We start from the raw sequence: 26663 nt of genomic DNA, 5'->3' as shown, positions 1-26663 counted from the left end.
GAAAGAAGACTGACCTGCCTACCTTGGCCTTGAAGCAAGCAGCTCTGGAGTGTTTGCACACTTTGTACTTTGATGGAGTCCACATATATGCGGATGGTTCTTCCATTCAGACCAGCTCCACCAGCGCAGTGGTTATACCATCACGATCACTAAGCATCCAATGCAAGATTTCTCACTTGACAACATCGACCGGTTCGGAGCTTGTTGCCTTCCGAGGTGCCGTTGATTATATTAATAACCAACCGGCTAATCGGTGGGCAATATTCTCCGATTCAAAGGCGGCCTTACAATGTCTTCTGTCATTTCTTCGTCGCGGGTTATGTGAACAGCTCGTGTCGGAGATACGAGAAATGCACCATCACATGATCACGAAAGGACACGACGTTGTATTTCAGTGGCTGCCTGGTCATTGCGGTATCTCCGGCAAAGACCTCGGTGATGAAGCTGCTAGGAAAGCCCACGAAGGAGCAACCCTTGTTTCTGTACCTTTATCGTGGACCGACGCAGCCCAACACTTAGGCAAGCTAGCGCACTCTTTTGACATTGGAAAAGTGGCATACACCTGAATTCACTCAACATCGATTGCATTACCTCGATCCCTCTATGCAACTGCGGCTGTTACCAGGTCTTCCGCGAAATGAGGAAACAGTGCTGTGCCGCTTACGTTTGGGCGTCGCATTCACCAATGAATATGCGTTTTTGATTGGAATGGCTGATAGCGCCGAGTGCAATGCCTGCGGTGTCGAGGAAACCATAGAACACCTACTGTGCTACTGCCCAACTTTTGAAGATGAAAGGCAAGACCTCTGCACAGCTCTCAATCAGCTAGATGGAAAGCCGTTCACATTGAACAAGATCTTGGGACCATGGCCTCGCATATCGCAGCTACAAAAGGCCACAAAAGCGCTGCTGCGATATTTGAAAGATACCGGATTGAGTCAGCGTCTGTGATCCGGACTGAGTGACCGACTGATATCCCCGGTGGACTTTCTGTTCTTTTAATCTTTCCGCCCCCTTTCCCTTTCCCCAGTGCAGGGTAGCCAACCGGGCTCAGTCCTGGTTAACCTCTCTACCTTTCATTTATCATTTTCGCTCTCTCTTCTTAATTCATGCCCTTTTTTAATTGCACAAAAGCTACTGCACTGAAATAGTATACTAGTACCTACTTAAAAAGCACAATTTTGTACTACGATAATGATCAATCATTCAAATTTTTATTGTAGTGCCCAGGAACAGCTAGAGAGCCTTTGTACTGGTGCACTTAACGAGCACTATGTGAGATAAAGTGTACAGAAAACATGAATGTAGTAGACAAAAAGATGTAAGATAGAGAATCAAATAGGGAAAAAAAGGAAACACGGAAAAGTAAAAGGGAGTTAATCCTACGTGATTATCTACAGATACACAAAACACAGGAAATGAACTCTGAAATATGTTTTGTAGTCGAGTCTTATTAACACAATCTTGTAAAAAGCCCAGGCAACGTATGTAGAATGCTACCTGATATACTGTTGCGGCACGAACAAATGCAAATGATCAAGAAGCTTTAAGGAATGTATAATGTCATGGACTACCTTATACAGGAACAAAAGGTGTGATTAATTAAGACTTGAATCTAGAGGTGTGAGTTGAAGTATACTTGAGAAGGCTCAACTGTGGTCGCCAGAATGGCAAAAGTGGTGCTTTAAGATAGATATAAATTTATTCTGGATGCGTTCAATGAGGTCAGAATTAGATTTGCTCATTGCACCCCCCTCCTACAGAGGCATACACTAGTAGTTGGAGGCACACAGCAGAATTTCAGAAATACAACAGGTGAGTGGAAATCATGCAATATAAGGCATGCAATTCCAAGAGCATGAAGGGCATGTTATGTGATTATCTACGTGAAGAGAAGCTTAGCATTTTGTCGAAGTACAGACCAAGATCTTTCATTTCATCGACCCTAAGGAGTGGAGCATCACATAGGGTGTATCAAAATTTCACATGCTGCGTTTTGTGCATATAACTTAATGCCATAGTGTTGGAAGCATTTAAGAGTACTTATAGTTCTGCACCAGTTTGAGAATGAAAAAATGTCTTTTTGGAAGTTGATGCAGTGGTGAACACTGTTGACAGTCTCAAAGACTTTTAAGTTGTCGGCACACAAAGTCATGCTGTTCATTCATTAAAGTGCTCTTAGCACTAACAGAAAGCGAGGAATCCCATATTGATTCAAACACCTGACGCACTGAAGAGGATAGATATAGGTCGGCAGTTACTAACTGCACATCTAGCACCTGATTTGTGCATGGGCAATGTTCAAGCTACCTTCCGAGTGCTAGAAAAGGTACTAGACTTTAGGGAACTATTGAAGATGCTTGTGAGAAAGGGGAACAAGTATGCTTCTATACGTCTTAACCCTTTCAGACATCACTTTATCCCGTTGATTGAAACGTTGCTTTCACCACATCTCTTGCGTCTTCAGAATCGTAGAAAGTGTACAGCTGCAGCAAATATTCAGAATTTTCAATTGTTTAGCGAGTTTTGTCAAGTTTACAAAATTTCGACTCCATGCAAAAACTCACTACAGGAACACAAAACATGAGAACATGTACTATTTCGTGTTTTGAAAAGCTTGAAAAGCACTTATCCAGCCACTTGAAAATTATGCCTGGTGCACGACGTAGTAAAAAACAATGAAAGAAGTGAACCCGCTACATACGACATACTGACACAGAGTAAAAGCACCCAGCCATCTACCTTCCCACTCATTTTGTTAAAACATTCTGCACGTTATTCAAAATTGCAGCACAGTTCCAATAACAAGTGTTTCAAGATGTATGAAACACATTTTAAATACCATTACTTTCATCAGTGCTTTTGCTATTGATGTACTCTCCTGCTGTTGCACAATTGTGTAGACAGCGTCTCAAAAGGTTAAGCTTTGCGGAGGAAATACCATCAACACCGCAAGAAAGGGAAGGTTTAAGGCACTTCATACACCTGAAAACAAGGTTTCCATTGACTGATAGCATACACTGTGCCAGACTGAGAACGAAGGTTACTTGAAGCATATTTCACACCATATAGCAAACAGAAATGTTCTGCAAAGGCATCAGCAGTGTTCGAGACAACACCACTATTTTCATGAAGAAGACGTACATCTTTGGCACTCCTTTTAGAAGAGAGAGCCCACAAAGCTTCAGAAATATATTTAATTATGTGTCACGCTGGCTTCAACACAATCAATGTGGTCGTAGTGATAATAATAATAATAATAATAATAATAATAATAATAATAATAATAATAATAATAATCTTAGGGGTAATTTGGCGCATTAGACTAAAAACAGGCTGATGCCTGTATGTTAGAGCATCTGATAACCAGCCATCTAGAGCAGGAATTTGCAAGATGCAGAAGACACTTCCTTCCCCTCGACGTGCACACACACTTGCTCAATAACACAGCACGGCACACACGCACACATTCGACAGGTGCACAACACACAGGAGTGGCAATTCAGTCTGGTTCCAAGGAAGGAGAATCCAAATCGCCAGGGAGGTGGAGAGAAAGCTCTGTATGCCAGATATAATCATGGAGTTGTGGTGTCGGGCCATAGAGGCGCGATGAGGGCTCAGGCTGTGCTGACCACTTGTTCAGACGAACTGAAGAAAGATTAGTGCTGTCCAGAGAGTCGTTAAGCACCCTGAAGTATAGACTAGTGCAATGTAGCGCTGGTATTGCAGGGTGTGCTACTAGAGGGGTTTAAGGCAATGCTCGAAGGCTGGCACGAGCTTGTGACAACCGAAAAGACGGGAGTAAAGGGTGCGTATTGTCCGGCGCTGAACAACCTTAAGTTTGTTAGCGTCGCGAGTTTGGTACGGGAACTATACTGATGAGCAGTACTCAAGTCGTGACAGAATGATAGAAGTGTAGAGTGCTAGGAAAACCTTAGGTCATCAGGGTAGGGAGACAGGGGACACAAACCCAAGAATGGGCCGGTGCTTACATACAGTGCTGGTGACATATGCGGAAAAGTTGAGAGAAGAGTTAATGTTACACCCAGAATGGGAAGGGCCCGAACAGTCTTTATAGAAGTGCCTCCAAGGAAGAAGGTTGGACGTGCAGCAGTTTCGTTGTGACTGATACGCATGGCAGCACTTTTTACGGTGTTACTACAAAGTTTGATATTGTAGGCGCAGTCGTTCACATGTACAGAATGTATTTATTGTAAGCACATGTGCTGTGCATCGGCATATTCTTGTTGTGGAAGTGTTAGCTTGTTAATCAAACACATTCTGTGCAGATGCATTAGTAACTTGGTTTTGAGTAGATCTTTGTCCTGACTACAATGCATAGTATCGCAGCAAAAAACATTTTAGTAGAAGCTGAAGCGATTCCAGCAGTTTAAGCACACGGAATGCACAAAATACTGATAACACGTTTTCACCTTCCCCACAATGCACTCACACCATCTACACTTTCCATAAACAAAAAGTGAGATAAAAAATCCATTACAGTTTCATTGACTCAGTACTTGCTGCTTCTGAAGGTGGGCATCGAAGCAATCGTGGTATACGCTGCTACATGCATAGGTCTTCCATGACTAAGGTCCTGCTATGCACTGCACACAGGGCACATGTTGCAAACAGATTTCTTTTTGCAGTGCACAACTATAAGGACACACCGACTCAAACATGACTGCGTTGTCACGTATGCTTCAGTGCGTCGGTGTTCTTGATTGCTACACGAGCGATTTATCCCCAACTAGCCCAAAAGGCGGACGCACTTGAAAGAAGTGAGTGAATGAGTACAGTGAACTTGTACTGAAGTTGATTCACATGCCGAATAGAAGAGCGCAGTGTCAGCTGAAACAGGCGACACGGCTGATTATGTACTTCCAATAGTTCGGCTACTAGTGTCTTTCGCTTTCGGAAGTTATCTTTACCACTGGAAACAGTGCAGAGCTTGCCCGTTAAACTTGAGTCAACCGACACCATCACATCACACGAAGTCAGGAGTGCCACATTTTAAATCACTCCAGCACTAAACGGACCTGAAAATTCATTTCCTTTGACAGAGTTCCTCAGGTGAGTTCGTTCACTCGCCAGTTACGAACTCGATGGACGCGCTAGGCCTACGCGTAACGTAAACAACATCGGCGATAGGCGAGTGTTGATTATCCTGACTTCGGAGCTCGTAAACATGTTTCCATTCGTTTTTATCACAACAAAATACACATACAACAAGCACAGACGTTGCGGCAATCGTGATTCGGTTGGCTGTTTTAGCAGACGATCGCACCGAGCCCGGCGGAACCCAGTGGGCAAGTTGGATTAGTCGGCGTCGTTCGAAGTCGCTTCGGATCCACGTCGCACTGTCACAACCCACGGTCGTCGGTCGGTCGGCTGTGTCGTTGTCAGCCTACTATTACAACACCGTCTTTCAGGAACACTGTCGCGCGCGTCGTGCGTCCAAAGAACTCGGACGATCGTTGGTGCCGGCGCCTTCGCATGGTCGGCCATTACAGGCATAGCAGCCAGAGGCTCCGCAGCCTCCGATTGGTTGACGCTTGCGACGCGTCGCAGCCTCTCATTGGTGCACGCCGGCGCAGCTTCGCCGCGCGTCGGCAAACTTCTAGCATCGGCAGCAGACATAATCGCTGCGCGACGTTCCGCTTCGCCGTGTTCCCGACCGACGTTTTGACGCATTTCACTCTTCGGCGCGCGCCGAAGCTTTCCGGCGCGTGCCAGTGGTTGGGGCATAAGAGCTGCACTCAGAAAACAAAATGAAAGGCGGATAATTTCGCCACAGGTGAGTGATAAACTCACACCCTCAGCATCACGAGTGCGATGCTGTACCAATTCAGCCAATGGCTGTCGCTGCGTCCACTTTCTTCGGTATTTACGAAGGCATTTACATAGCTTGTGTGTACGACAGTCACTGAAAAATCAGAATTTTTATTCGTGACGCGAGCGTTGCAGTCAAGGTGACTAAATTGGGGACAATGAATAAAATCCTAATTTTTTCTCATTGCACAAGTTGCTGAAACGTCCATGTAGGGCTTGCACTTTCATGCAAGAGTTGCGATGCAGCCGTCTGCTCAGCGATTAGCACAGGTTGCGCCGGGAGACAATTTAACTCCTAAACGCGGAAGCGGCAAGTACTTTACCATTGTACATTGAAAATTTCTCGTAATCCTATACTCCTTTCGATCACATAGACCAGGCCGAAATACATGTCTGGATACTAAATTTGCTACATCTATCATTTGACGGAATGTGTTTCGCTGGCAAAGTACTCATGAGCAGTGTACTAAGATTTCGCTCTTTCGTGTTCTCGCGTCCACACAGGAAGTCCCATGTCACAGGGCGTGGCCCAAGGCGGAGCACGTGTGGCGCCAACTTTCGAAGAAGCGCATCTCATCCAGGTGACGTCGTTTTTCTGCTCACTGATGCGACGAGGCATCCCTATACGACAAAAATGTTAGGTTCGACGGAACGCATTTTTTCTTCAATGCAAACAACAAAGAAACGTGTCAGCTCAGCCTGCTGGTCACGTTGATGAACCTCGCAGAGTGCATGTGTGGATTTTGCGCCTGCGTCTGTGTGTGTGTGTGTGTGTGTGTGTGTGTGTGTGTGTGTGTGCGCGTGTGCGCGTGTGCGTGTGTGCGTGTGTGCGTGTGTGTGTGTGTGTGTGTGTGTGTGTGTGTGTGTGTGTGTGTGTGTGTGTGTGTGTGTGTGTGTGTGTGTGTGTGTGTGTGTGTGTGTGTGTGTGTGTGTGTGTGTGTGTGTGTGTGTGTGTGTGTGTGTGTGTGTGTGTGTGTGTGTGTGTGTGTGTGTGTGTGTGTGTGTGTGTGTGTGTGTGTGTGTGTGTGTGTGTGTGTGTGTGTGTGTGTGTGTGTGTGTGTGTGTGTGTGTGTGTGTGTGTGTGTGTGTGTGTGTGTGTGTGTGTGTGTGTGTGTGTGTGTGTGTGTGTGTGTGTGTGTGTGTGTGTGTGTGTGTGTGTGTGTGTGTGTGTGTGTGTGTGTGTGTGTGTGTGTGTGTGTGTGGGCGCGCACGTGTGCGCGTGCGAGTGCATACTTGTGCCTATGCGTGTGTGCGTGCATATGTGTGTTTTAACTCTGGTAGGCATGCGTTTGCCGACAGGTACTCAGAGATGCAGCACGCCTATATTTTTGTATGGTATACACAACCCTAGCCTCCGTTTTTACAGCGAAGCCGTATATGGCTAGCACCTGGGAAAAAAAAACATTCGTCCGAGATCTTGACAAAAACAAATTACTATGAGGACCGATCTGGTGACGGTGCAGCAAGCTGTCCAAGCTCAGTGGCACATACCCCTGTAGGCTCGACCTGTAACGCGTCCTTGAACTACCCTTGTCACACGTGGGACCCATGGAGGTCCCAGGCACAAGGGTAAGCACAGATATTTTTGAAAAAAAAAATGTTTTTTACAACGTTTCAAAAAGGTCTGTTAAAAATTATCGGCGCTATCCTCGAAAATGCGCTATACCTGGCGACAACTTTCTGTGGCAGTGCAGCGCAGGCTACGTGGTCGGAGCCTGTGCAGAAGTATTACTGCGCCAAGTTGTTGGAACCTTTCGCTCGAGGTTCGGGTTTCCGGTTGCGGTTTTCGGTTGCGCCAGCGCTTTAAACAAATAGGCGTTTTCGATTAATGCTTTCGCGCATGCAGGAGGTGCACATACATTAGCCATGTTCAGGTACTGTAAAGATTAACCATAGATATACCGCCACATATTTATGAAAACTGATGTATGTGTATATATATATATATATATATATAATGCATGAATACTTGAAAATTGGTTGTTTCTGTGTCGACGATAAACTTTAAAGGGCCCCTTACCACGCGCCATAGCAAATTTGGCCTATACGTTGGAAGTTGTTACGTGTCCTCTAGGGAGCGTTCTGCCGCAAAAATGTTTCAAATCAGCTCATTAATAGCCGAGACAGAAATATTTCAGTGCCGCGAACCCATGATTTCAGCAGGCGGGCTCTGCTGTCAAAATCCTCTTCCACTCGCCCCGTCTAGCCTTCGCAAGTGAAATTCCTTCTCTGCGTTCCCCCATACCAGCCCTCGAGGATGTCGTGACGCATTCGTCACAGGCATCGCCTTCATTTTTTTCTCCTCGCTTTCTTTTCCAGCGCTACGCATTTCCGCTGACGGCGTCGCGCGCGAGCTGTTGTCTCGTTAGCGCAGCGCCAGATTTTACGCGCTCTGCACAAGGAAACATGACTAGCGGTATAATTCGGTCCTATACGAATACAGAAGCAGAACGAGTGGATTGCAGAGCATCATGACGTGCCGGAGAACGCTAGAAAATGGCATAGTTTCGGTACCTACGCACGTGACCTCAGGACCGTGGGGACACGCAGACGAAGTGGAAGTACATTGCCCTTCTTGCGGTGCGAAGTAAAACAAAAAACACGCAGACATTCCGTTTGTGTTTTATTATTTCTATAAGCTTCAATTCAAGCAACAGACCACCCAGATAACTAATGTTGGCTTGAATAATTATCGAAGTCACGTGCAACCACCAGCGACGTCACACTGCGGACACGACTACGCAGGAGCAGGGGCACGACTATGTCCGACTCCATCCGGCTTGGAGCGCGACGGCGGCGAGGAAAAGGAAAGAGGCGTTGGTTTGAAATTTCAGGTATTTCGGTGACGCGTAGCGATGTTATACTTTGCAGGCACGATCGTTATCACTCAATGTATGCTCTGCGCTTGTCAGCTCAAAATGGCCAGACCTGGTGAGGGGCCCTTTTAAGAAATCGCCGTTCTAACTACATACGAACTCAATTTAAGTTTAACTTATTTGCAAAATACACTATTTTTGTAACTTTTCGAAAATGCATCCAACTATGTGCTTTGCCGTGCATTATATGTATACGATATTGTCACGGGTAAAAAACTGTTTATACGTTGTACTTACAAGACATAGATAAACAGCAGCTGAGAATCCCGAGAGTTTGTTGCCACTTCGTCGTCTTCATCGTCGGCGAGATTTTCCTCTTTTCCCACCGGAACACGACCCCCAGCAGAAGAAGCACTGTCCCGGTGCTTCAGGCGGGGCGGTCGGCAAGGGCATAGCAAGGCTTAAGCCGAGAGCGGGTGGCATGGCGGACGTCACGGGGATTATCACGCATTAGTCACTTGACGTCGAACGAGGTAAGGGCTTTTGGAGCACGCAAGGAGTTACTCAGAGAGCCCCACTCGGCGGCAAGGGGACCAAAGTAGCACAAGAGAGCCTGGTGAAAAGTATGTGTCAACACGGCAGCGATTATAAAGGTGCCGTTGAGTTTCCTGCGACACCAACAAACGAATACGGGCAAGCTGGCGCGCATGGTCAGCGTGGGCGATGGCGTCACAGGCATACACGGTCCTCGAATTCCATACCAAGGGGAGTGAAGTGTCCAATGGTAATACAGGGCCACGACCAAAGAGCAAGTAACAGGGGGAATACCCAGCAGTATCGTTGCGCGGTGAATTATAGGCGAACGTGACGTAAGGCAGCGCCACATCTCAGTCTTTGTGGTCGGGTGAAACGCATTTCGATGGCATGTCAGTAATGGTCTGATTAGATCGCTCAGTGAGGCCGTTGGTCTGGGGATTAAAGGAGGTAGCCAGTTTGGTGCCTGGTAGAATATGAGCGTAGGATATCGGCGATGACTTCGGAGACGAAAGTACGGCCTCGGCCGGTAAGGCGCTGTCGCGGGGCGCCATGGACTAAGATGATATCCCGGAGTAGGAAATCTGCGACGTCGGTTGCGCAGCTCGCGGGAAGTGCCTGAGTGAAGGCATAACGAGTCGCGTAATCAGTAGCGACAGCGATCCGCTGTTGCCGGAGCTGGACTCGGAGAAAGGGCCAAAGAGATCCAAACCCGCGCGAAACAATGGCTCAGGTGGATTGTCGATCGGCTGTAAGAACCTGGCAGGAAGCATTGTTCGCTTTTTCCGATGTTGACAGCGCTTGCAAGCAGCTACATAGCACCGTACAGCGCGTGCAATGCCGGGCAAGTAGAAACGGTGGCGCACGCTGTCGTAAGTGCGGGTGACGCACTTACGCACATTGTGTCCGGCAGTTGGAGCGTTCTGAAGCTCCTGAAGCACGATTGGACGTGTTGAGGAACGACAAAGAGAAGGGGAGGTCCGTCAGGATGAAAATTGCGTCGGTACAATATCCTGTCGTTAAGGATGAACCAGTGTAACGATGGATCAATAGGAGCAAATTTCATTCGGTCAATGAAGGTCCTCAAAGTAGCGTCAAGGCGTTGCTCGTTGGCGATGTCCAAAAGCTGGGAAATGGAAAGAACACTTGCGAAACGTCCGTGTCAGCGTTGGCGGGCGTGTGTTCAGGGTAACGGGACAAGCAGTCGGCGTCCTTGTGTGCACGACCAGACCTATACACCACCGAATAAGAATATACTCTTGCAGCTACAAAGCCCGTCATCCAACCCTCCCTGTGGGATCTTTTAAGGACGAAAGCCAACAGAGGGCGTGGTAGTCCGTTACAATAGAAAAGGGCCTGCCGTATAAATAGGGGTGGAATTTCGCTACTGCCCACACAACGGCCAAACATTCGCGCTCGGTTGTAGAGTAATTCCGCTCCGCACATGACAACAGACGGCTAGCGTACTCTATGACATGTTCCTCGCCGGGTTGAACTTGCGCCAAGACGGCACCAATTCCGTGACCACGGCCATCTGTGTGCACCTCTGTAGGGGCTGAAGTAGCCAAATGTCCTGGAATCGGTGGGGTGGTGAGCATGGTGGTATGGCGAGAAAAGGCGGCGGCCTGAGAGGATCGCCACGAAAACTGCACACTTTTCTTCAGGAGGTCTGTGGGAGGGCGTGCTAATGTGGTAAAATCTTTAACAAAGCGGGGGAAGTAAGAGCGAAGGCCCACGAAGCTTCGGACATGTATTACGGACTCTGAAACAGGAGACTGTTTCACGGCGCGAATTTTCTCCGGGTCCGGACGGATGCCAGTTGTATCGACGACAAGTGCAAGAGCAGTAATCTCACAGTGGCCGAAGTTACATTTCTTAGAGTTGAGCTAAAGACTCGCCTTGCGAAAAAATGTAAGTTCAGCTGAAAGGTGCTCAATGTTGTGCTCAATGAGGATGAGAACACAATAACATCATGGAGGTAGCAGAGGCAAGTCGACCACTGCAATCCTTGTAGTAATGAGTTCATCATACGCTCAAAGCAACCGGAGCGTTGTACAGCCCAAAAGGCGTAACTTTGAAGTGGTAAAGACTATCAGGCATTATAAAGACGGTCTTTTTACGATCGAGATCATCCACAGCGATTTGTCAATATCCGAACCGTAAGTTAATGGATGAAAAATACTCTGCCCCGTATAGGCATTCAAGGGCGGCATCGATACGAGGTAGTGGGTAGACGTGCTTCTACATGATGCGCTTGAGGTGGAGGTAGTCGGCGTAGAATCTCCATGCGCCATCCTTCTTTTTCACCAGCGCTACAAGTGACGCCCAAGGGACTTGACGATGGCTGAGTGATGTCTTTCGCAAGCATCTCGTGTACTTCCGTTTTGATGACGGGGCGCTCCGAAGCTGAAACTCGGTAAGGTCGCCGATGAATGGGTGGATTATCGCCTTTATGTATGCGATATTGGACAAGTGACGTCTGGTCTAAGGGTCGGTTCAGGTCGAATATACCCTTGTATAGACTGCAGAGCTGTTCAGCCTCCGCAGGTGGAATATTCGGGGCGAATATTTTTAGAATGCCGTTCTCGGTACAATTGACAGACCGGCAAGGCTCACAGGAAGCGTCGACGGGAAAAGTCGCAACTCAGCTGACTTCTAAAGCAGTGATAGTAGCCAGGTTAATATCTTTAGGCAAAAGTTGCCTAATAAGCCCGAAATTCGCCACAGGGAGATGCGTGCAATTGTCTGTGACCCTTGGTATTGTATACGGGACAGTAACGTTGTGGGTGAGAACGATGGCAGTTATAGGAGATGTAATCACCATCGGGAACTCGCGCAAAAGGCGGCATTTCGATGAATGTCAACACCTGTGGTGGAACGTGAACGAAATCAGTCGGTCTTAGGCGAATTTCGTGTAGTGTTGGAGGAGCGCCCCCTAGAGGCAGGTCAAGACGCAGAGTACTTCAGGAACAATTGATGAGCGCTGAATGGGCACAGAGGAAGTCTAGACCTAGTATGAGTTCACGGGGGCGCTGGTCAAGCACAGTGAAAAAGTGACAGTATGGCGACGGGAAATGCTCACGCGTGCAGTACACATTCCAACCACGTTCACCGTGCTACCGTCGGCAATTCGTACGTGCCCTGTAATGACAGGCGTAGCAATTTTCCTTAAATGGCGGCATAGATGGCTGGTCATCACATATATGTGTGCTCCGGTATCTATGAGTGCTGTGACGGGTGTGCTATCAATTTGGATGTCAAGAAGGTTGTTTTGTAAACAGCGTCAAATGAGGATTTTGCGGTGAATCCGACATTGCAGCACCAACTCAACTTGCCGCATTGCCTAGTTTTCCTGCTGGGACGGTCCTGGATAGGTCGGCGAGGGTGAGCGGTGAAGCTGGGGCGGATGTGGCTGGCGACGTTGAGACGAGGCCGAGCTAGCACAGCGGCGAGTCGAGGTAGCGCCGTCGGAAGCATCATAGAAGCGACGGGGTGAGGAACTTCGGGGCGAACTTGAATTTCGGAAGGTCTTTCGTGGCGGCGACGGCCAACGGCTCCGGCTGCGGTGGGAAACGACCAATTCAGCCGCAACAGAAACAGATCGGCCTGTCATCAGGTGTACACCAGTCCGATGGATTCCGGCCAGTGTAGCGATAGCGTGCACTGTAGGGTCGACTGCAATAGAACCGAGGTGTAGGAGCAGGGCCGGTGTCAGGACGCCTCAGAGAGCAGGCGCTTGGAAGACCCATATTAGCGATTTCCTGGCGAACAATTGACTGCATCAGCGATATCATCTCAGCAGTGTTGTTCCAAGACGTCTGTTGAGGTGAGGCAGGGTACGCTGCTTCGAGTTCATGGAGTACAATGCGGGTCACGTTTTCGCTTCGTAGTGGCAAGCTAGATTGGTCGGTGGGGTCGGTACAAGAACAGGTCGCTGCAGTGTTTGGAAGCCGTGTAAACTGATTGTGTACACGGCGAATCTTCGCCTGCTCGAAGTGGCGGCACTCCTTCATGATGGCGTCGACAGTCGATAAGTTCCTAAAGACCAGAAGGTTGAATGCGTCGTCCGCACTGCCTTTGATAATGTATCCAACCTTGTCCACCTCTGGCCTGGACGTGTCAATGTTATGACACAGGGCGAGGATGTTCTGGATGTAGGAGACATACGACTCAGTAGCTGTTTGGGCACACGTGGCAGTTTGTTGCTTGGCGGCTAATTGTCGACCGGTCGGATTGCCAAAAACGTCGGACGCCTTCTCTTTAAACAAGTCCCAGCTGGTTAGCTCTTCCTCATGTTTCTAAAACTACGTTCGCGGTATACTGTCGAAATAGAACACCACATTGGCCAGCATTATGGTCGTATCGAACCTGCTCACCTAGCTGACGCGCTCATACATCGTCAATCATCCTTCTACGTCGACGCCACCGAGGCCGATGAACTTTCCGGGGTCTTGCGGCTGAGGTAGAGCCACGTACTGGGTATGCGCAGTCGGCATTGCAGCTGCAGATGCGGTGACTTCCACTGGAAGCAAGGTTCTAGGCCGGGTGAGACGTCTGCTGCGGAACTTCGTGGCGAAGACGTGTACCCCGCACGTGCACCAAAATGTCACAGGTATAAAACCACTTACGCGATGAATTTACAAGACGTAGATAAACAGCAGCTGAGAGTCCCGAGAGGCTGTTGCCACTTCTCCGACTTCAATATATATATATATATATATATATATAAATATATATTGTGGGCATTTTTACGCTATTCTTTGTCATCTGTACATAATCATCATCATTGCTTGTGGGGCTTGCTCTTGAGTGTGACCCGTGCTGTGGGTGTGGCCGGTTCGCCGCATCTTCGACGCGTAATAGACGTCGTGGTAACTGCTGCGTCACAAGTGGCAGAGTGTGGTCTTCGGTCCTCCGTCTTCTGACTCCCCGCTCAACCTCCTCGAGCTTCGATCAGGTCGCCGATTGTCCCAGCCGTCCGCCAGCATGTCGCAGGACGAGCCAACCGGAATTTCTACATGTTCCTATGGGTGGGCAGCGCAACCCGGACGAAGGACGAGAGGAAGTACACAACACTTCCTCTCGTCCTTCGTCCGGGTTGCGCTGCCCACCCATAGGAACATGTTCAATCACCGACTTGCCCAGCTTGCAGTCTTAATTCGGAAATTCTACTTCAACCCTCGGCTACACCAGCCTCTCCGTATTGGATTGTTAGTGGGCACCAGCGTGACTTCGCGGTGAAGACGTCGAGGATTGACTGGGCGACTGCGACAGAGTGAGTTCGGCTAACCGTTGGGACGATGTGTCCAAGCTACGTCATGTCGCCTTTTATCTGACAGGAGTGGCGAAGACTTGGCTTTTCAACCATGAGATTGATTTTACGAACTGGGGCGCCTTCAAACAGCAGCTATCTTCAAACCAAATCTATATTGTTGTTCAATATTGCTGTTCCAAATCAATATATATTGTTGAGAATGAGATGGATTTATTTACGAAATGATCCAGGGGGCGTAGAGACGACATCACAGGCTGCCGGGCGTTTTCTACACCGCGCGCAGTTCTTCCATCTCCTCTTTTACGGCTCCGCCGCGCAGCGTAACATCTTCCTCTGGCGCAGACGAAGCTCGTTGAGCGAATTATGGATACACATAATAGGTAGTTCTTGATTCGGGAACCTTATGATGGTAGTGCTTCAGGCGGGCCACATGAACGACTTGAGTCTTCCACGACCGGCGATCATTGGCGGTCAGTTTTGCGATGACGTGGTTGACTGCACTTAAACGGCTGAGTATCACGAATGGACCGCTGTGCGTTGAGATGAACTCGCGACACAAGTCTTTCTTCCGTAGAGGTGTCCACAGCAACACATGATCGCCAGGAGCGAAAGTGACATGTGTATGCCGGGCGTCATAGCGTGCCTTGGTTGAAACGTGCGAAGATAGTGTTCTCAAGTGAGCGAGCCGACGCGCTTCTTCGGCACGACACGTTGTTTGCGAAATGGATGGTCTTCGTTCTGTGTCAAAGGCAAAATTGTGTCCAAGAACGTTTGGAGACTGCGAGCGTACAACTGATAGAAAGGCGCATACCCGGTTACTTCGTGCTTGGCTGTGTTGTATGCACACGTGACATAGGGCAGCACGGCACCCCAATTCCTGTGATGAGCTGAGACGTACAGTGAGAACATGTTGCTAGGCGTCCGGTTCGTGCGTTTGGTGAGGCCATTTGTTTGGGGGTAGTACGGCGTTGAATGGCGATAAGTAGAACCACAAAGGCGCAGCTGTTCTTCAGCAACGTCGGCGGTGAATTGCCGTTCGCGGTCACACACGGAGCGCCGTGACTCAAGATGACAAAATGAAGCAGAAAGCACGACACATCGATGGCGGTAGCAAAGCTCAGCACCGCAGTCTCAGTATAGCGCGTCAAATAGTGGACACACACAATAATCTAGCGACGGCCGGTAGAGCTCTTGGGAAGGGGGCCGAGAAAATTGATACCAAATTTTTCATATGGTAAGTGAGGTGGTTTCACTGGTTGAAAAAAGCCTATAGGAGGCGTGTCAGGCTTCGTACGACACTGACAACCGAGGCAACTTGTAATATGCTGTGTTGAGCTCTTCCATAGCTTCGGCCCAATGGACAACCAAGGGTTCATACGGTGACATAGAAGACACATCACTTACAGCTATCGGACACATCGAGTCATACCTAACCACAGCAGGAATGAGGTGTGCCCCACACAAGTCGGAGTACCTTCAAGTCCGACCCGAGCAAACTAAGGAACATCGAGCCCCACCAATACATCCCGAGATTGCCGGCAACCTATAAAGCGGGTCCCGACCGCACGCTTTCTAGGCATGCACGTCCAAGAGAAGCACGGCATAAAGGTAGCCTCAGAGAAATTAAATCACGTAATAAGAAGCATCGCATCACTCATCGCCAGAGTAGTGGGCAGCAAAGATGGTTTCACAGAGGACGGAACCTTAAGACTGGTACAAGCCCTCGTGATAGCCGTGTCACGTACGCACTCCCGTATCAAGTCAATCGCAAAAGCGAGACAGAGCGCATGGACACTCTTAAAAGAACGGCGTACAAAATTGCCTTACAGCTACCGTCAAGCACAAGCACAACAAAATTACTAGCGCTAGGCGTATACAACACCTTTGAGGAGCTAGCAAGTGCCACGCTCATAGCGCAGAGGGGGCGCCTCAGCAATACTGAACAGGGAAGAGACCTTCTTCTACGGCTAGGGTACCCGCTGACACTTCAGTACTGCAAAGGAGAAACACAACTCTTGCCTAATCACATTAGAGAGAACATTGTAGTAGACCCTATACCCAAGAACATCGACCCCACCCACAATCAAGAGAGAAGAGTAGCGCGAGCCCGCACATTGCACAAACGCTGTTTCAGAGAGCCAGATACATACTACAAGGACGCTAGCCCGTATCCCACGTCGCCACGTTGCAGGCCCAAATACACACTCGCCGTTGTCAATCAGGGGAACCTGGTAGCCTCTGCCTCCATCCGCGCCACATGCAGCGCAGCAGCAGAAGCAGCAGCGATCGCTCTCGCACTTCGCGACGCCGAGAGCAAGGGAAGGTCAGCCCGAGTCCTTACGGACTCGCAAGCGGCGTGTCGTTTATACATGAATGGAGCACTCCCTATACATTTTGAATTCTTGGTCGCTCACTAGAATGGACCCACGGTATCGTCTGGTGCCCCGAGCACAAAGGCCTGCGGGGCAACGAAGAGGCGGACTGCTCAGCTCGAGGTCTCACTGGCTGAGTGGCAGACAGCACCGCTCTTCAGCCCTCGACAGACCCACGACTTATTAATGACAAGTGAACAAATGATACAGGGCCAATGTCTCGGAAGAACACAATACGCTCCCCCACACAAAGCTCTCAATAAACTCCAGGCAAGGGACTCGCGCCGCCTGCAAACTAACACATACCCACACTTGTCTCGTCTGCACGCAATCTCCTCAGACAGTTATACGTCCTGGACATTTCCCTGGTGTAGCAACCACACAGCGACACTGGCGCACATTACACACGATTGCACCGACTGTCCGGGCGACGCAATTTCGCCACGAGTCACAACACACACACTCACTACGTGGTCTTGGGAGGCGAGACTCTCCGAACTGCAACTGGCGACCATCGAACTGGCGACCAAAAGCCAACTGGCGACCATCGACCAGGCCCGGCTAGCCGCGATCGCCAGTGAAGCCCTGTCAGTGGGAACCACCCAGGAATAAACCGCGCAACTGTTTCTGCAATAATAAAGTTCCTCCACCTCCTCCTCCTCCTCCTCTTGTGAGCAAAGCCAAGGTGATCCGATGTGATGTCATCATGCATGGCACGAATAGCAGTACGCAGGCGTTCGGGAATGACTAGCACCAAGGAAGCGCTTTCGGAAGAGTAATTCTTTCTTTAAGCAGGCCGTTACACAGCGTGAAGGGCGTTGTCTCACCTGACGTGCGGGCAGTCTCAAATAGGGGTATGAATGCAAAATCACGACATGGTTCGCGTTTGTTCACGTTTCCTGAGCTCAGGAAACTCAGTAATACTGGCAAGATAGTCGTCGAAGTCGTCGTCGTTAGCGGTGGAGTGTGGCGACGAGAGACGAGACAAGCAGTCCGCATCGGTATGACACCGACCGTTCTGTTAGCCAACTGAAAATATATATTCTTGAAGGCGTAACGCCCAACGCACCAGCTATTCAGAAGGATCCCGCAGTCCAACAATCCAGCAAAGGAAATGATGATCCGTCACTATATTGAAATGGCGACCGCACAGGTATGGCCGAAACTTCTTTATGGCGAAGACTGCTACCGGGCATTCCAATTCGGTGGCAGTGTAATTTCCCTCCGCTCTCGTCAGTGTCCGACTTGCGTACGCCACGACGTGCGGGTGCCCATGATGAAGCTGAAGGAGGACGGCGCCAGCGCCCACACCGCTAACTTCAGTGTTTAGCTCAGTCATGGCCTCGGGATCAAAATAGCGCAAGACAGCCCAGAAGTTAGCAGATACTTCAGCTGACGGAACGCGTCTTCGCACCCTGTAGTCCATGCGTAGGGATTGTCTTTGTGAACGAGGCACGTGAGCGGATGAGGAAGCTGGGTGAAGTTCTTATATACCGGCGGAAGTACGAACACAGACCAAGGAAACTACGGAGGCCTTTCGCTGTCATCGGTTCGCTAAAATCCCGCACTGCAGCAATCTTTTCAGGGTGAGGTCGTATACCATCTTTGTCGACGAGAAAATCGAGAACGAGAGTCTGGCGCTAACCAAAATGACACTTGTTTGAGTTCAAAACCAGTCCAGCGTTTTGCATGTGCTCCAGTACGACGATAAGTCGCCCATTGTGCACCTCAAGTTTTGCACATATTTATCAAAAACATTGCGCAGTGTGTTGTGCTCAGTATAATATTAAATTTTACATGCTATTGTCTGTCCGAAAGCTTGTAGTACATGCTTATACTACAGTGTAATCCGGTATGGGACATATGGTCATGGCACTCAACATTTGGTAAACCAGGTAAATTTCGTCCTTCATGTTATTCTGAAGTATGTTGCATATGATGTCTCCCCAAATCTTATGTGTTTAAAACTTTTATTTACCTGATTTCAATTCCTTGCTGCTAGAAACTGTTGTCTTAAAGCATTTTTGAATAAGCCAGTATGAAATTCTTTATGTGCCTGTTCGTTGCCTGAGACCAAAGAATCATTATGTTACACCCCGCTGTAAGACGAGATACTGTCGAAGACTCCGTAACTCTTATGTCCCGCAATGCTTAATTTACTTCCCCAAAGCATACGAGACGTGAAGACGAAATGTGGTCTTAGAAAGGCTCTTAGACACGTTAGTGCGTGATCGGAAGCCTGTCCTGTGTATGTGTGTGTGTTTTTCTTTTTTTTTCACTGTTGTCTACAAACTAATACGTGTTAATGATGGCTATCTCGCTTTCTGCCAGGCACTGTCGTTCAAGCCCACTGCGGCTTTGGCATGCCCGACTCTTGTATTGTATTATACTCGAGTCATTAATAAAGTATTATTATTATTATTATTATTATTATTATTATTATTATTATTATTATTATTATTAAGCGTTTTGCCAAAAATGATTACATCGTCGAGGTAGCACACGCAGATCTCCCATTTCAATCCACACAGCACTTTGTCAATAAACCTTTCAAAAGTTGGTGGTGCGTTGCATAAACCGAAAGGCATGACGTTAAACTCGAAGAGGCCATCTGGCGTCACAAAGACAGTTTTCTCATTATCTGTCGGGTGCATCGGTATTTGCCGGTATCCCGTTCGTAATTCAACGGAGAAGCAGTAGGAGGCTGCATGAAGGCAATCAATAGCATCGTCGATGCGTAGGATAGGGTATACGTCCTTCTTTGTCGCTGCATTAAGTCTTGCGTAATCAACACAGAATCTCCGAGAATTGTCCTTTTCCTTAACTAATATCACTGGAGCTGCCCAGGGACTGGAAGACACCTGGACAACATGTTTCCGCAGCATTTCTTGAACTTGCTCAGAGATTACTTTTCGTTCTGTGGGAGAGACGCGGTACGCCTTCTGGCGAATAGGCGTCGCCCCGTGTTTATGCGGTGCTGCGTTCGCGAGTCAGGAAGCGAAATTGGACGCTCATCTTGCGCTAAATCGAATATTGGCGCATAGCGGACGAGCACCTTTTGCAATTCTTTCCGTTCTAAAGATGACAGCGACTTGTTCGTCATGTGGTAGAATTCCATAGAGTAGTCACCATTTGCTGCCCCCGCGTCGGTAGAAGCGTCAACGGCGTCAATACTGACGCCGTTTCTGAGTCAAAGGCAGCTAGCTTGAGTCCCGTCGGCAGTAAAAGTTGCTTTAAAGACGCGTTCACTGTCCACCCGTGAGCACGACCATCTAGACATTCTATAGCGGATCGAGGAACCAGGACATTTTTCTTCAAAATTTTATGGAAGTGCGGCTCAATTAAACCAGAATAGCGATGGCGAGGGCAATGCGTGGAAGTCACTGGAACAAATGCCGCAGTCTGAGCAGGTAAAAGGACATCGCGAGACGCAGAAAGTACACTCTGCTTGACTACGCCAGATACTATTGGTGTAGGTGTTATCACATGACTTCGAAGAGATATTTCACCACGCCCACACTCTAACATTGTGCCACATTCACCAAGAAGGTCGATCCCAAGGATGATGGTGAGTGGTGTGCTCCAAAATGACAAATTCAGTTGGAAAATTTTGTCCACCCACACTCACTATAGCAGAACAAGCTCCAACGGCCCGCAGCGGTTTGCCCCCAACTCCACAAAAATAGTCTTTTGGACCCACCTGAACATAACTTTGTGTCCGAGACAATTCTTAAACAAAGCACTCATTACAAAAACTGTGACAGTGGTATCCACTAAGGCATCAGTATTTAAACCATCAACACAGACACACACTTTGTTTTTGTGTATTGGGACAAGCGGAGGACTACTTGACCGTCCCTAGACCTCACTTCCATCGGTAGCGCCAAATAGTTTCCCTGCTGGAATGGTGGTGAGAGAGAGAGCGACGGCGAGGTCATGGCAAGAGGCGATAGCCGGTCGGATGAAGAGCAAGGCTGCGGTCAAAAGCTGGAGACTCACGCCTGGATGGACGTTCACGCGGTTGTAGTCGAAATGGCGCAGCGGTCTGCCAGGCCGCGCTGACTTGGCCTCCAGATTGATAATCGGGTATGCCCGAAACTTCCTGCTGCCGTCGGCGGCAATACTTGGCGATATGTCCACGGATACCGGAGCTAAAGCAAATAGGTGGCTAACGGTACACAGGATAGTCACAAAACTAGGCCTCGGGCTGGCTCTACAGGGGAGCAAGGCGTTAGGGTGGTGCGGTATAATGACGTTCAAAGGTACGCAATTGATGCTGGAACTCCGCCTTGTCGACGCGGACGCGTTCATCATGCAAATGCCGAATTTCGCTGTTAGTTGGCAGTTGGAAAAGCAACGGCTGTTCAGGACAGTGTACGTCAAGCGTGCATCGGGGGTAATCCCGTCCGGAGTCTTCCTCCACCTTGTCCTTGAAAGTTCGCCGATTCTTCTTTAACAAGTTGACGTACTAGCAAGGCGATGTTGTGGGAGGAGACGTCCACGCTTCCGACCATGGTCAGGTTGTCAAATCTACCAAACTGTGGCAATACAAGACGTGTTTTCAGTGCCTCAAAAGCACGCCAGTGACGTCATAGATCACAAGGAGTACACAGCTGTTCTTTTGATATAAGGAAATTGTAGACATCTTCACTGATGCCCTTCAGAAGACGTCCAACCTTATCTTCATCCGACATGCCCGTGTTCACAATTCTGCATGGTTTCAATACTTGTTCCATGTAGGTTGTGCATGTTTCTCCGGGCAACTGTGCTCTACGCGAAAGCGTACGCTCAGCCTTTTCTTTTTGAAAGTGAGCCTCTGAAGCAACTCTTGATTTCCGCAACGAACCTTTCCCACGTTGACATCGTGCTTTAGTTCAAGAAGCATTTAACGCTGCCAATAGATGGATGGTTGACCTCAACTATTGGCTAAATTCAAATAGAATACAACTTAACTGCGAAAGAACAAAGGATGTCATATGTAAACCGAAAGAAAATCAGCTGATGAGCCACTACGATTAAAGTTTGGGGGGTGCATTATAGAAAATACGAACTGCGTTAAATTTTTAGGCGTAAAGTTTAACGAAAACCTGTATTGGTCCATTCATGTAGAGACCATCAGAGCCGACATTCGTAGAGCGACGGGAATGATTAACATGTTAAAGTATCTTAGTCCAATTAATTTAATAAAGCAGCTATATCACACACTAATACACTCTCGTCTGCACTATTCGCTTCTGGCTTGGGGAACCACTACCAAAAATAACCTTATGCCACTATGTAGGCTGCAAAAAAGAGGCGTAAGGGCAGTTTGTAACCTACCTCTTCTTGCATATACTAAACCGTTTTTGATAAGTTTGGCATAATCCATATAGACCACCTGTTTCTGCATAAAATATCGCTCAAGGCACTTCGTCTCCGTCAGGCTGGTCACATACTGTTTAAGCGGACCTTCGCCTCCAAAGAAACTCCGTATAATCTCAGACATGACCCAATTTCTATACCGCTTAATCACATGAACTATGGGAAACAATCATTAGACTTTCAAATATTGACGTTACTACTCAATAATCCCACAATCCTGGAACAATTGGAAACCTCGAAAACAAGCTTGATGTTCAAGAAATGTCTTAAAACGTATGTTCTTCGCTGCTTTATTTTATAACTTCCTTATGTACGTCAACGTTATTGTTTTGTTTTCCTTTTTTAACATGTTCTGATTAAGATTTGAACCCTTTATTGTTTTGATATGTTATCATATTTTGAAAATTTTAACCCTTGTTGCGCTGTTGTTTGCTGCAGAGTGTCAACACGCTCTGGGTGCTGCAGCCTTTGTCAAGCAAGAATACTGCCTTTTGCTGCAGCACCTGAGATAGCTGTATGTCTCAATCAACAAATAAATTAAGATAAAATAAATGAACCAGAGAAGTGTGGTTCCGGTGAGAAAGAAAACGACGTTAGCAAGTCGCGCCTTTGCGTTCCCTCCATTGTGACCGCTTACTTCGGTCACTCGTCGACATCCTCATCAGCTTTGCCGGAAAAGGTGCGCGGTTCCTTCTGAGGGATCCAGCAGATGACTTGCCTTGGGCGCTCACTGTCATCTTGCATGCTTGTGTCATGGCTGCCACCAGCTTCTTGAGGTTCGTTCACGTCCGTGTCTTCAGGCGGTAGCCCAAGCAGACGCCGGCTTCGTCGAGTGGTGTGTAGAAGAAGGTTGTCCAGAGCGATTGCCCAGCACCTCCACCAATGTTGTTACGGATGCGATTGATTTATTTACAAAATGATCCAGGGGGCGCAGAGACGAGATCGCAGGCAGTCGGGCCTTTTCTACACCGGGCGCAGTTCTTCCATCTCCACTTCTTCGGCTCCGCCGCGCAGCGTACCAAAATGTATACAATGCGCGGCATGCCACTCTGTGACATGCCATGCGACGTGTTTCAGTGCAAGGAACAAAGTCAACGTCTATATTTATACAAATGTTTTTTTTTTCAAATAATTGCAGCGTTGAAAAACTATTCATTACTCCAGCAACTGTTATGTTCACCATCTAAATGCACATGTCCTGCACCCACCACGACTGCTTAGCAATTGTGCGCTGCTAAACGCAAACTTACGGGTCCGATCACGGTGGCCAAATTTCCATGTGGGCAAAATGTAAAAGCAAAGCGCCCGTACATTAAATGTTGGTGCACGTCTAAGGACGCATTTGTTCACATATTTTTCACGCCCGCTTGGTTAAGCATAAGGTGAAGCTTTCAAAATAAAAAATAAAAAGATAAAGTGCCACACATTGTTCCCGGGTGAAGCTGTACGCTATTCCTTGGGATCATACTGTTGCTTTGGCACTTAAAACCTTACAGTCAATTATTTCATATGCCGCGTTATTAGTCAAAAGTTTGAGACAGAAGTTCAACTGCAAAACACCATGTTGACGAGACTTTCGCGACCGTGCCCGCATTCACGGCGGCTCTTCCATTTCGCTCATCTCATTATCACTCGCATCACTCTCGGCGCTCGTGTGTGATACGAGTGGAATTTCATGCCTGCAGAGGCTGGCGTCAACGTGCCGTCACGCTACCAGAATTCCGCTTCTATCCTCGGAACATAACAGCACGCCCGAAGCCACTTGTCTGCCGTTACAACATTGATGCTATCCTGCAGCATCTTTCCGACAGCGGAAAGAGTTATTGCGGTACTGTTAGCCACCTACGCAATCTTTCACCTGGCTCTAAATCAGTTCGATCGAATTCAACTCGCACTGGTATGGAGGAAGCCTCACAACGTCGCGACCGGCAGCCTTAGCAACACATCCACGCAATAGACTGGAAACATCTTGTGTTGGTTGAAGATCTCCAGCAATTCTGGCTTTAACTGGCCGTGAGAAAACGCAATGCCTTTCTCGGTTAGCCAAGACTGAATGTCAGCTTTTCGTGTTGATGCAGTCGCTACTTTCTCGAGGTGAACACTGTGGTAGGCTGCATTGTCCATTACTAAAACACTGCGTGGTTTGATATTTAGTAGAAGCTGCTCAGAGAACCACTTCTCGAACCGTGGCCCATCCATTTCTTGGTGGTAGTCACCAACTCCTTTCCCTTCTCGGAAAACGAGGCAAGCACCATTTACGAAGCCATCCTCGCTACAGGCGTGCTATCGGATCAGGCTGTCACCTTTGCCGCTGGGTTCACGAAGGCTTGTTGTGAGGCCTTCCCGAAAAGCATCCGCGTGTGTAACGACATTCACAACATTCCAGATCTTTTCCTTGGCATATCCAGCGTTGACCCAAGTTTCGTCAAGGAAGTATATGTGCGTGCAAAAGGAAAGCAACAAACAACGCACAGAATTGAAGCATGTCGCCAGGCATACGCAGGTCGCAATTTCTCAAGACGGGCGAATGACCGAGTCAATTCGCACTGCTCAGCGATTATGATTAAGCAATATCCAAGCGCCGTATGCTCGTGAGGCGCAATGAGCTTTACATATTATTCTGCGCAGCGCACAAACGCTGGTCAGGTGATTGGCGTGAGCAGCACAGCAGGCATCGAAATGTGGTGAAGCGCGACATGCGACCGCAAGAAACGCCACCACTTGCAACGCTAGCCTTAATGTCGGTTCCGCGAACATGAACAGCGCACCGAAATGTCAAGCAATAACGCTTCTGTTTGTGCACACGGCGTATTTGTGAGCAGCGAAAGCTCGGGCGCTACTACTTTTTATGCTAACAATTACAGCCAAACGCAGTTCGCGTCTATTGTGTCGCAGGAAAAAAAATATTTTTTACGGAACAAAGGCTCAGGTTTACGGGGTGACGAAAAAATCTCTTATACGTCAGTACACTATAAAACTTTCAAAAAGGGTCGATTATCGGACATGCCGCTTTTGGGTGCGAAGTTGCCGGATGGTACGCAGGTCCTGCCGTTACGACAAGATGATCTCGTTTCTCTCGAGGAGAGCAGAGTTACTCTTCCACTTGCGAAAAGAAAATCCAATGTCGTCGAGCAGCCTTTGCATTGTAGATACATGCATATTAGGCATATCCATGTCAGTATCACTAGCTACATCTCGAGCAAGTTTTGCGGCTTTCTGAATTTCATTACGCAGGAAACACTGGTGCATATTTCTTCGTAGAGCGGCTAAGGAAAAATTGTCGTGAAGTTGCAGTCTCGTTCTTCCGGTTCTGTCATTGCTTTGTGCGGCTGGGAGACGCGGCCGTTTGCTTTTATGGGACCTCAGGGTGCCACACTGTACGTCGCGCCTAATACGGTGCACACTGCTTTCGCTAACCCCAGTCAGCTCAGTCGCCTTCCGACGTGCATTTGTGATAGCCAGCGGCGGGTTGCTTTTGCATACTTGCGTGTAGACGTTGTACACGACTGTTGTTGGCCTGCGTGGACAGCTCTTCCTTCGAAAAATCTTGCCACAGATGCACGGCGGCTGGGACCACGGAACACTGTGCACGTGCGTCGGCAGGCGACATTGACGTGCTGCCACTTGGGGAGGCAATATTCGTTTAAAGGTGAGGAGAAAAGAGATACGGACGCCATAAAACCGCAAAGCCTGGAATAGCATGAAACGAAATTCCTTCGACGCGCCAACGTGTTTCTTGATTATTAAATTATTAGCTTGCAATAAAGAGTGCAAGCTACCGCAACATGTTTATTTCACTTGTCTAGCGTAAATATTATTTCAGTAGGGAACTACATGCAGGGGCGTATGAAAACAGGTGCGACTCGAGTCCGTAACCTTGGCTGCACTGCAGCATAAAGTTGTTGCCAGCCATGTTGCCACTATACTCGTGCTTTCGTCGTCGTCTTCTTCCACAGCTGGCTCTGCTGGGCAAACAAGTATCATCCTCAGCAGCGGCTCGAGGGTCGTCGTCTTCCACAGCGTTGCCACTCATCATTCCAGCGTAGAATTTCACTTTTGTCGTCGTAATGGGGATACCGCGTTTACGAATCTGTGCGCCATTGCTTAAGGGGGTATGAGCCATCCATTGCCTTTCGTGACGGACACTTTAATAACAGAGGTGATACGCGAATATGCGTGCGTACCTATATCACCACGATGACTACTGATTAGGACAATAAATATGTTCGTAGCTTTGTTCAATATTCTGGGTCACCTCTGTGTTCTGCGCTGAACAGCTTCGTTGGTCATCCGCCCTCACAGAGTGGAACCGCTCATGAATTTTTTATCCATGTACGCGTCGACTCGCCTCACCTCTTTTATGTGACTAAATACGCGTGCATGAAGCGAGCTATTTTTGTGCTGTACCTACAGTCATTCGACGTACTCGGGATGGCTACGAATAATTTTGCGTATTGTTCTTTTTTAGAAACT

At 48.3% G+C, this 26663-nt stretch overlaps 1 protein-coding gene across 1 annotated transcript in view; it reads left to right on the top strand.

Annotated features, from left to right (window-relative positions):
• Window positions 1–6340: 6340 nt before the first annotated feature.
• The window catches only part of LOC142580120 (rifampicin phosphotransferase-like), a 66402-nt gene continuing 46079 nt past the window's right edge, over window positions 6341–26663 (top strand). The window contains exon 1 of the mRNA XM_075690941.1: window positions 6341–6413. Within this exon, the coding sequence (XP_075547056.1) occupies window positions 6345–6413 (69 nt within the window). The 5' untranslated portion in view covers window positions 6341–6344. The remainder of the gene's footprint in view (window positions 6414–26663) is intronic.

Source organism: Dermacentor variabilis, chromosome 4 (assembly GCF_050947875.1).
Source record: "Dermacentor variabilis isolate Ectoservices chromosome 4, ASM5094787v1, whole genome shotgun sequence".
Taxonomy (NCBI): Eukaryota; Metazoa; Arthropoda; class Arachnida; order Ixodida; family Ixodidae; genus Dermacentor; species Dermacentor variabilis.
The sequence above is the reverse complement of the archived record's forward strand: the minus strand, read 5'-3'. Positions and strand labels throughout refer to the sequence as shown.